Source organism: Malus domestica, chromosome 05, assembly GCF_042453785.1.
Source record: "Malus domestica chromosome 05, GDT2T_hap1".
NCBI classification, from domain to species: Eukaryota; Viridiplantae; Streptophyta; class Magnoliopsida; order Rosales; family Rosaceae; genus Malus; species Malus domestica.
Genome location: NC_091665.1, coordinates 26,193,828 through 26,205,488, shown reverse-complemented (window position 1 = coordinate 26,205,488; position 11,661 = coordinate 26,193,828). Strand labels below are relative to the sequence as shown.

General features: G+C 36.2%; 1 protein-coding gene across 1 annotated transcript; it reads right to left on the bottom strand.

The window, feature by feature from the left end:
• Positions 1–379: 379 nt before the first annotated feature.
• Positions 380–9,629, bottom strand: LOC139187571 (protein SUPPRESSOR OF npr1-1, CONSTITUTIVE 1-like). The gene is made up of 4 exons (XM_070822462.1): positions 8,207–9,629; positions 6,964–8,065; positions 6,330–6,629; positions 380–6,232 (listed from the first exon to the last, which is right to left on the bottom strand). Exons 1-4 carry the CDS (start codon positions 8,848–8,850, stop codon positions 1,664–1,666), a joined length of 6,615 nt encoding a protein of 2,204 aa, XP_070678563.1. The 5' UTR covers positions 8,851–9,629; the 3' UTR covers positions 380–1,663.
• Between the last annotated feature and the right edge of the window lie 2,032 nt (positions 9,630–11,661).

Sequence of the window (11,661 nt, the reverse complement as noted above, 5' to 3'; positions counted from 1 at the left end):
TACAAATTTGATGGTTGTGTTATTAAACTGGGGCTGTTCCCTTCTTTTTTGGGCCTTAATTTGCTGTAATATTTTACCCTCTCTAATGGAAATTATTTTGCTGATCCTTGTTTGGTTAACACAAGAACACTGAATTTTGCCAGTGCTAGTCCAAACGGGTCACCATATTTTTTTGCTCATTGCAGTTCAGCCATCGAACTATCGCGTCTTTTTTGTAGTGTCGAATGTTCAAACTATTGCACTTGGTCGTGAGACTTTTAATTTGCCCTTGGACTGGCGTATTGAATAATGTCTAAGTTTATGATATAATGGCGACTTCCAAGGTGCCGCTGGACTTGTAAATCAAGTTTTAAAGATAACAAATAGGATACGACGCATGTGTCCATAACTTGCGCTTTATAATATGTAAACGATACAAAAATAATAAAAGTCTTGCCTATTTGCCTGTCTTTATTTCTTGTATAAACAACTAAGTTATCAAAGTACAAATTTGCCATAAGATTTTTCCTAATTCTATTGGATAATGATGCTTAAGATTGTCAGAATAAAAGTCTGAATTATCTTCAGCTCCACTGGCTTTAGACCCATGATCATCACTTTTATTTGCTTCAGACTCAATCACTTGATCCACAGGTTTCATCCTCATTTCTTGATCCACCACCTTCGGAATCATCATCCTGTCTTGTTCTTCTTCTACTTTTGGTTCCCTCGACATGAAGACATGATCAAATTTGAATTTCTTAGCATCTTCGGCATACAACGGGCATATACCACAACTTTCCACCTTCGTTTGGGAAGAAGCAAGTTCTCCATCATGGGCAGAATTTAACAGAGGCTTCATTGGCAAGTTTGTAAACATCAGGGGAGCATTTTTTGCTACCTCTTCATTTCTGAAGACCTCATTCCACACATACACGTGATGTTGCTCGTAATAGTGAACATTTTATGGCTTTCACCCATGAATTTGACATTGAAATTAGCTCTTACCAAGCAAAACCGGCTTCGAATCCCAGAAACAACAGTAAAAAGAGAGAAGACCAATGAACCTGTTTGAAACCAATCTGACGAAGCTTGATGTTTACTGAAAATCCCTCATTTTGATAGCGGAACATATTTGGGATTTCTTTTCCCGCACATACAAAAATAACCAAAGGCCAAGGATGGCACTCTGATGGCGCAGTAGTTCCCACTTGCATAGTTCTAATATGTGCTTCATCCAACATGAGGGCTGTCCTTAAACTTGACACTATCTTCAGCAACTTGCAGTCGTGAGCTTTAACAGTACATAGCACTGGTAGCTCTGGTAAAAATTGAAGCCGCTGGCAGCCGACTAAACCGAGTACAGACAACCGAGAAGCTTGTTTGATGCTTGCAGCTATGCTCCTAATCTTGGTTCCAGAAAGAGATAAACATTGGAATAAGGTTGAGCAAACGAGACCATTAGGGATTTCCAATATACCGCTGTAGCTGAGATTTAGTTTTTCTAAAGAGAGAAAACCAACAGAGCTGGAAGGCAATTTTTCAAGTTCCCGACAGCAATCAAAGTGGACACTTAAGATTGGTTAAACTGCAGATACTTGTTGGGGCATCCTCAAGGTGCTGGCAGCCACTAAGTTCTAGTTTAAAGCAATAAGAGAGATCAAGTTCCTCGAGATATTTCAACTTACAAATGCTTTGTGTGATAGTTGTAAGCCTTTATCAAGTCATCAATCTGCTCTTGGCTACTTGGAAGCCTTTTGCAATCTCCTAGTCGAATTTCTTTGAGAGCAGGGAGAAACTCGATTGATGAGTGTAGCTCTTTAACCGTTGTTTCACTTAAATTTAAGGACTTCAAATGTTCCATTGGCTCCAAGATCTCTGGAAAGTTTTCAAGTTTAGAGCAGCAGGAGAGATCAAGTTTCTCGAGATATTTCAACTTACAAATGCTCTTTGGAATACTTGAAAGCCTTTTGCAATCTTGTAGTTGAATTTCTTTGAGAGCAAGGAGAAACTCGATTGATGAGTGTAGCTCTTGAACCGCTGTTCCACTTAAATTTAAGAACTTCAAATGTTCCATCGGCTCCATGATCTCTGGGAAGCTTTCAAGTTCTGAACAGTAAGAGAGATCGAGTTCCTTGAGATATTTCAACTTACAAATGCTCTTTGGGATACTTGAAAGCTTTTTGCAACCACATAGTTGAATATATGTGAGAGCAGGGAGAAACTCGATTGATAAGGGTAGCTCTTTAACCGCTGTTCCACTTAAATTTAAGGACTTCAAATGTTCCATTGGCTCCAAAATCTCTGGGAAGTTTTCTAGTTCAGAGCAACAAGAGAGATTGAGTTCCTCGAGATATTTCAACTTACAAATGTTCTTTGGGATACTTGAAAGCCTTTTGCAACCTTGGAGTTGAATTATTTTGAGCCCAAGCAGAAACTCAATTGATGAGGGTAGCTTTTTAACAGCTGTTCCACTTAAATTTAAGGACTTCAAATGTTCCATTAGCTCCAAGAACTCGGGGAAGTTTTCAAGCTGAAAGCAATAAGAGAGATCGAGTTCCACAAGATATTTCAACTTGCAAATGTTCTTTGGCATAATTGAAAGACTTTGGCAAGCTCGTAGTTGAATTCTTCTGAGCGCAGGGAGAAACTTGATTGATGAGTGTAGCTCTTGAACCGCTGTTCCACTTAAATTTAAGAACTTCAAATGTTCCATCGGCTCCATGATCTCTGGGAAGTTTTCAAGTTCAGAGCAGCAAGAGAGATCTAGTTCCTCGAGATATTTCAGCTTACAAATGCTCTTTGGGATACTTGAAAGCCTTTCGCAACCACGTAGTTGAATTCTTTTGAGCGCAGGGAGAAACTTGATTAATGAGTGTAACTCTTTAACTGCTGTTCCACTAAAATTTAAGGACTTCAAATGTTCCATTGGCTCCAAGATCTCTGGGAAGTTTTCAAGCTGAGAGCAATAAGAGAGATCAAGTTCCTCGAGATATTTGAACTTACAAATGTTCTTTGGGATACTTGAAAGCCTTTCGCAACCACGTAGTTGAATTCTTTTGAGCACAGGGAGAAACTTGATTAATGAGTGTAGCTCTGTAACTATTGTTCCACTCAAATTTAAGGATTTCAAATGTTCCATTGGCTCCAAATTTTCTGGGAAGTTTTCAAGTTGAGAGCAACAAGAGAGATCGAGTTCCTCAAGATATTTCAACTTACAAATGCTTTTTGGAATACTTGAAAGCCTTTTGCAATCTCTAAGTCGAATTTCTTTGAGAGCAGGGAGAAACTCAATTGATGAGTGTAGTTCTTCAACCGTTGTTCCACTTAAATTTAAGGACCCCAAATGTTCCATTGGCTCCAAGATCTCTGGGAAGCTTTCAAGTTCTGAACAGTAAGAGAGATCGAGTTCCTTGAGATATTTCAACTTACAAATGCTCGTTGGGATACTTGAAAGCCTTTTGCAACCACATAGTTGAATATATGTGAGAGCAGGGAGAAACTCGATTGATAAGGGTAGCTCTTTAACCGCTGTTCCACTTAAATTTAAGGACTTCAAATGTTCCATTGGCTCCAAAATCTCTGGGAAGTTTTCTAGCTCAAAGCAACAAGAGAGATTGAGTTCCTCGAGATATTTCAATTTACAAATGCTACTTGGGATACTTGAAAGCCTTTTGCAACCTTCTAGCTCAATTTTTTTGAGTGCGGGGAGAAACTTGATTGATGAGTGTAGCTCTTTAATCGCTGTTCCCCTTAAATTTAAGGACTTTAAATGTTCCATTGGCTCAAAGATCACTGGGAAGTTTTCAAGTTTAGAGCAACAAGAAAGATTGAGTTCCTCAAGATATTTCAACTTACAAATGCTTTTTGGAATACTTGAAAGCCTTTTGCAATCTCCTAGTCGAATTTCTTTGAGAGCAGGGAGAAACTCAATTGATGAGTGTAGTTCTTCAACTGTTGTTCCACTTAAATTTAAGGACCCCAAATGTTCCATTGGCTCCAAGATCTCTGGGAAGTTTTCAAGTTCAAAGCACCTAGAGAGATCGAGTCCCTCGAGATATTTCAACTTACAAATGCTCTTTGGGATACTTGAAAGCCTTTCGCAACCTCTTAGCTTAACTTTTTTGAGCGCAGGGAGAAACTTGATTGATGAATGTAGCTCTTTAACCATTGTTGCACTTAAATTTAAGGACTTCAAATGCTTCATTGGCTCCAAGATCTCTGGGAAGTTTTCAAGTTTAGAGCAGCAAGAGAGATCAAGTTCCTCGAGATATTTCAACTTACAAATGCTCTTTGGGATACTTGAAAGCCTTCTGCAATCTCTTAATCGAATTTCTTTGAGAGCAGAGAGAAACTCGATTGATGAGTGTAGCTCTTCAACCGCTGTTCCACTTAAATTTAAGAACTCCAAATGTTCCATTGGCTCCAAGATCTCTGGGAAGTTTTCGAGTTCATAGCAGTAAGAGAGATCAAGTTCCTCGAGATATTTCAACTTACAAATGCTCTTTGGGATACTTGAAAGCCTTTTGCAACCTCCTAGCTTAACTTTTTTTAGCACAGGGAGAAACTTGATTGATGAGTGTAGCTCTTCAACCATTGTTGCACTTAAATTTAAGGACTTCAAATGTTCCATTGGCTCTAAGATCTCTGGGAAGTTTTCAAGTTTAGAGCAACAAGAGAGATCGAGTTCCTCGAGATATTTCAACTTACAAATGCTCTTTGGGATACTTGAAAACCTTTTGCAATCTCTTAGTCGAATTTCTTTGAGAGCAGGGAGAAACTCGATTGATGAGTGTAGCTCTTCAACCGTTGTTTCACTTAAATTTAAGGACTCCAAATGTTCCATTGGCTCCATGATCTCTGGGAAGTTTTCAAGTTCAGAGCACCTAGAAAGATCAAGTCCCTTGAGATATTTCAACTTACAAATGCTCTTTGGAATAATTGAAAGCCTTTCGCAATCTCTTAGTCGAATTTCTTTTAGAGCAGGGAGAAACTCGATTGATGAGTGTAGCTCTTCAACCGTTGTTCCACTTAAATATAAGGACTCCAAATGTTCCATTGGCTCCATGATCTCTGGGAAGTTTTCAAGTTCAGAGCACTCAGAGAGATCAAGTCGCTCGAGATATTTCAACTTACAAATGCCCTTTGGGATACTTGAAAGACTTTCACAACCTTGTAGCTCAATTCTTTTTAGCGCATGGAGAAACTTGATTGATGAGTGTAGCTCTCTAACCGCTGTCCCCCTTAAATTTAAGGACTTCAAATGTTCCATTGGCTCCAAGATCTCTGGGAAGCTTTCGAGTTCATAGCAGTAAGAGAGATCGAGTTCCTCGAGATATTTCAACTTACAAATGCTCTTTGGGATACTTGAAAGCCTTTTGCAACCTTTTAGCTCAATATTTTTTAGAGCAGGGAGAAACTCGATTGATGAGTGTAGCTCTTGAACTGATGTTTCACTTAAATTTAAGTACTCCAAATGTTTCATTGGCTCCAAGATCTCTGGGAAGTTTTCAAGTTTAGAGCAACAAGAGAGATTGAGTTTCTCGAGATATTTCAACTTACAAATGCTCTTTGGGATACTCGAAAGCCTTTGGCAATGACTTAATGTAAGTCTTTTGAGTGCAGGGAAAAACTCGATTGATGAGTGTAGCTCTTCAATCGCTGTTGAACTTAAATTTAAGGACTTCAAATGTTCCATTGGCTCCAAGATCTCTGGGAAGTTTTGAAGTTTAGAGCACTCAGAAAGATTGAGTTCCTCTAGACATTTCAACTTACAAATGTTGGTTGGTAGACTCACAAGTCTCTTGCAACCAACCAATGATAATTTACTTATATCCCTGGGAAGCTCAGAAAACTCACCAAGAGATGTGCAGCCATCTACTTTAAAACAACCAGAGACTTTCAAGTTACACTTGTTGCTTGGAAGTTTCTGAAGGTCTTTGCAGTGACTTATATCCAAGTAAGAAATATGTTCGTTAGACCAAACTGATTCAGGCAACTCCTTTATACCACTGCCTTCTAAATTTAAGTATTTAATATTTCCTGCCATCTCTGAAAGATACTTGAGGCTGGTGCAGTGTCCAAGATCAATATGAATAAGCTTGTCAAGATCTCGAAAATATCGAGGAATTTCAACCAATTTGTCACAGCCAGGAAGATCTATGTGCACAATTTTTGGACTTCTAGAGAGATTTGGAACTTCAATTAGATTTTTAGACCACGCCACATCAATCACTTCTAAGTTCACAAGTCTCTGTAACAACAGTAAAGAGAAATATCAAGAATTAATATGCGTGACTTTATTTCTACACTTCATTTTATACAAGAATTAAAATAGGCATATGACATACCTGGTCTTCTTTCCAAAGCTTCTTAACTCTGCTATATGGCATATGAAGCTCAACAAGATTTTCTGGAGAAAAGTTTGCCGACAAAGATTCCAATGGATATTCAGGCCAGTAAATATAACGAAGAGAATCAGGAAGATCTAGAGACATGTTTAATTTGCAGTCTCTGTTGTGATCAAATATTTGAAAATTATCCACAATTAGCATTTTTAGGTTAGACATCACTTTGAAGTCTGCACGTTTCAATGATCGCTCTTCAATCTTATGCCAATCAACCAATATGGCTTGAACAATTGGAGTTTCCTGACAATAAGAACAAAGTTTAAATGTGAGTATATATGTTTTTAACATGTTAAAATATAATGCACATTTGGAAAAAGAATTCTACAAAGTTATAGAATAATCTTAAGAGTTTTTGCGATGGTAATGATGTGCAAGTATCTAGTAAAATATGCAAGATAATTGTATCCTCCTATAATCAAATTACTTTTTTCTAAGAATAGGACTTCTTTATTATAAAGGAGTTTTACTTTTGATGTGTTATCATCTAAAGTTAGTTTTTTTTTTTTTTTTTTTTTTTTTTTTTTTACCTAGAAAAAAATAAAAAGAAAGAAATTGAATGCATTTAGCTTTTTACCGTATTACTCTTCAGTACACGATATACATCCTCATCAGTGAACAACCTTTTCCGTTTACCAGGATCTTCACTACATTGTTCCTGAACAATTGTCCTTCCCATTTCTTGTAGCAAATCATGCATCTCTATGGTTTCCCTTCCCCATTTTGAATCCTTTGATATGAGAGACAAATCAATGAGAATTGTAATTCCGGTTTTCGCAAAGAATCCACGAACATCTAACATTCGTTTTACCACATCCACATACCCCCCTTTATGAAAACATGCTATATCCAGAAATATCTCCTTCTCATTTTCTCCCAATCCATCATAACTTATTCTCAACACTTTCTGGATATCTACACTGGGAAATCGTTTTAATTTGTTGAATTCATCTTCCCAGTCTTCTTTGCTCTTGCGATTGAAGAACAAGGACCCCAAAACTATAAGAGCTAAAGGAACGTGTCCAGCATAATGCACGGCCTTTTCCACCAACTCCTTATAATCTGTTCTACAAGTACTGTTATTCTTGAAAGCAAACAAACAAAAGAGCTCAAGAGCATCATCCGGATTTAATCCCTTAACCTCGTAGATCTTTTCCTCTTCAACAGTTTGCCTAAGTGTGCCCTTGTCTCTACTTGTGATAATGATTCTACTTCCAGTGCCATACTGAAGACGCTCGCCCGCTAGACTTTCCATTTGCATTGAACTACTCACATCATCAAGAACAATGAGGACCTTTGTATGGCTGAGCCTATCTCGAACAAGAGTTGATCCTATGGATAAATTTTGTTCCTTGAATATCTCACGGACAAGTGTATTTTGCAAGTGTTCTAGCCCATCTTTTTGTTCTCTCTCCCTAACATTTACAAGAAAACAACCGCCTTTGAATTTAGAAGAGAGTTTGTGAAATACGGCTTGAGCAAGGGTGGTCTTGCCAATACCACCCATTCCCCAAATACCTACAGTGATGCAAGCGTCCGTTGAATGAATGCCTAACAGCGATTCGATTTGCTCGATGCGACTTTCAATTCCAACAAGGCCCTTTAAATTGCACGATGATTCGCGACACAATTTGGTCCAAATATGCTCAACAACTTTCTTGACTAAATCGGCATCCGTCCTGGTATATATGCATATAGGATTATGAAGGAAAGCAATAGTTAGTCTTAAATATACCTTACAAAATCCTAGCACAAATCAAATCGTCAAAAGTTTAAAGAAAATTTATAATTTTACACACGTTAAAGAATTAGTTTGTTACCCTGTGTTTTCAGAATGGTGAAACCCAGCTATATTGGCTGCATTAGTCAAAGCCTCCTTCCACTCGGGCACCTTGTCGATACTGTCCTTGACACGTTTTTGGTGTTCAGCAAATGCAACCTCATAACTCCCTTTTTGTTTTCGTACATCCGATGCATGGGTATGGTAAAAAATGGGTATCACAGACTGGCCTCTGTCGTTGCATTTGAGTATATGCACTAGTTCTTCCAAACACCATGTGGAAGAAGCATACTTTTGTGAGAAAATGATCACCCAAAGCGTCGATTTCTTGATTGCCTTTAGAAGAGCAGGTCCGATCGCTTCTCCTCTCTTAAGTCTGTTATCTATGTAGGTTTCAATGTTCTTCTGCTGTAGGGCAGCATGAAGATGGCTGGTAAATGTATTGCGGGTGTCCTCACCTCGGAAGCTGATAAACACGTCATACTTTTCTCGACGGCGGGGGATATCAGCAGCATCATCAGCAGCAACAACAGTAGAATCAACGGCAGAATCAGCAGCAGAAACATCAGAATCTGCCGCAGAAGACGAAGAAGAAAATGTTAATGATCTGCAGCACATGTACAACAGAGTCCCAATGGCGATGATGATGATGTTGAAAACTTGAATGAACCCAATCAACCCCATCTCTCTCTCTCTCTCTCTCTCTTAGAGAAGAGAATGAAGCGATCGAAGCGAGTGTATGATTAGAAAGAGAATCAGATTTTACCATCCAAAAATTGAAAACTCATTAGAGATTAGATAGTAGTCCAAACCCATCCTGTAGGCTGTAAGGCATCTTTTAATAAAATATAAGCACAAACGACGACCAAGAAAAAGTATGAGAGATTAGACAAAAAAAGAAACATAAAAAATAAAAAGACGAAATTGCTCAGCACTTTCCTTGAACCAGGATTCTCTCCTGAGCATTTCCTTAGGGATCTTAGGGATCTCGCAATCATGTCCGTTCATCGTGTATCGTGCGGTCCGAAATCATTTAAAATTTAAATTTTAAAATTCAAATATGAATAGTACCTAACGAAAACTGACCGCACGATATACAATGAACAGACAAGATTGCGGGATCCCTAGGATCCCTAGGGAATGCTCAGGAGAGAATCCTGGTTCCTTTCCTTGCAGAAACCATGTGCGTTCAAACGGAATAAAAGGCTATAATATTATCCCTAATGGAGTACTTCAAGAAAGAAAGGAATATTTAAAAAGAAAACTTTGAGTTTTACGATAAAATAAAGGGTAAAGTGAATAGTATCAGGATTGATTTTTTAGTGTAAAAATGTGGTTTTTTGTTAAAGTAAACAGTACCGGGAGCTTTTCGTTAAAGTTCCCAAGATAGAAAGGTTAAATAAGAATGAATCCAACTCCTCCTGATGCCAGGAAGTTGCCTAGTGCTAGAGGACGACACATTCAGCCGAGTCCTTACAATAATGTAAAGTATACAATTTTAACAATGTGTGTCATACATTGATGTATTTCAGAATTTTTCTAAGTTAACCAACATTGTGCAATAATCAAATTCTACGCGTTCACACCAATGAAGAAAGACAACATAAGGGCACATTGTCATTATTCAGTTCATAACTTTCATTAAAGTTGACTAGTCAAAACTCACAAGTCACCCTCTTACGCGCTTTACGTACAAAGTTTCTTGTTCCATCCATTAGTTTCAGCTTTGTTCAGCTGACCATCCAATGAATTTTAATATTCACAAAGACAGCTAACCTACACCAGGTGGGTCATTGTAGGGATTACATACTTGTTCGTTTATTATTAATCTAAGATGTTACGATCACATGACAAATGTACAAGACTCTTCAATAAAAGATAAAAGCAAACTAAAACATTTGAAAATGAACCAGCAAACCTTGAGATAGAAAACGCACACCTCCCAAATTGGCTTCAGTGAACTAGAGTTTAGCCTGATTACAAGAAAAACAAATGGTGGATTGCCCTTATGGTTATGACATTTTTCTTCAATTCACTATGTTTTGGATTTATACTCTTCTGCATCCCCTTAGTATAGATTAGTGTAATATATCTCTTGTAATTAAAAAAGGAAAAATTAGTATTCGGTCCCTAGTTACTAATGTTATTAACTGAGACCTTATCAGTTTTCAGATTTTGATCAAAGTCCCTAACATTAATATTGTATTAATTAATTTACATGTCCGTTACATAATTTTTTTTAAGGCTTAAATATCAAAATAGTCTATGTGTTATAGCCATATGGCCAATTTAGTCCCCTTGTTTTCAATTTAGCTAATTTAGTCATTGTGTTTGTTTCTGTTAGCCAATTAAGTACATTTCAATCGATCTCTTTTAAAAAATTCATAAGAAAAATCACATGAGATATAATTACTCTTTCTCTTTGAACAAAAATGCAAACCAATGAGAAATAACACGTATACGAGATAAAACTTTCAATCTGAAAAATGATTAAAGTTGTGACATAGAAAAGAGAGGGGGTAATGTTAGGGAGGAGTTTGGGGAGTCGGGACGGGAATAATTTTTCTTTTAATTTTTAATTTATTTCATTTTAAAATATTTTCAATCAAATAAATTATAATTTTATAAATAAATTTACAATAATTTATAAATTTTTAACAGAAATTAGATGGAAATGTGCTTAATTGGTTAGCGGAGATAAACATAAGGACCAAATTGGCCAAATTGAAAACACATGGACTAAATTGACTCAATGACTAAAACACAGCGACCATTTTAACATTTAAGCCTTTTTAAAAAAAAATTAGTAATTGATTTAGGGGTTTAATACTCACACCCTTATTAAATCCTAATTAATTTTCAATTCAAAACATTTTAAAAATTAAAAAAAAAATCAGAATAAATTTGTACCTGTTAATTCTTTAATAAAAGATTTTCAATTTTTTAATATTAGTTGTAATCATTCATATTATTTTTTATTATTTTTTCTAATCTTAAATGTACCTATTGTAAAATATACCAATTTGTTATATGTAAAATGTACCATTTTTTTAATAAAATGTGCCCCCTTTTTGTATAAAATCCATTTTTTTTTCTATTCCATCTTTTAAGCTTATATAGTTACATTGTATTTCGTTGATTTGAGAATGTATTCATGTCAAGTTTAATGAAAAACAATTTTAATAATGTTATTAAGCCTAATATATATATTTTTTGTGTTTTTAAAAAATGTACCCATGTTTAGGTACAAAAATTTTTTGGTTAGTTTTGATCAACATACCAATAATATATATTGGAGAGTATAATTTATTCTTTAATATTTTCAATCCCCTAAATTATGAGTTTTATATAAAATCTCATTAATATAAGCAACTACAAAGTTTAATTTTTAATTTAAAATTACAATAACCTACATAGAAATACATCATTAATGTCAGAGACTTTGATAAAAAAAACTAAAAAAACACCAAGGTTTCAGTCAAAGAACATTAGTAG

What these genes read in the sequence shown, in the direction of transcription:
- LOC139187571 (XM_070822462.1), bottom strand. Translation starts at nt 8,850, where the DNA reads ATGGGGTTGATTGGGTTCATTCAAGTTTTCAACATCATCATCATCGCC. An exon ending in GTGTACTGAAGAGTAATACG is followed by an intron (nt 6,630 to 6,963) that starts GTAAAAAGCTAA and finishes TCTTATTGTCAG; the next exon opens with GAAACTCCAATTGTTCAAGC. An exon ending in AGCTTTGGAAAGAAGACCAG is followed by an intron (nt 6,233 to 6,329) that starts GTATGTCATATG and finishes CTGTTGTTACAG; the next exon opens with AGACTTGTGAACTTAGAAGT.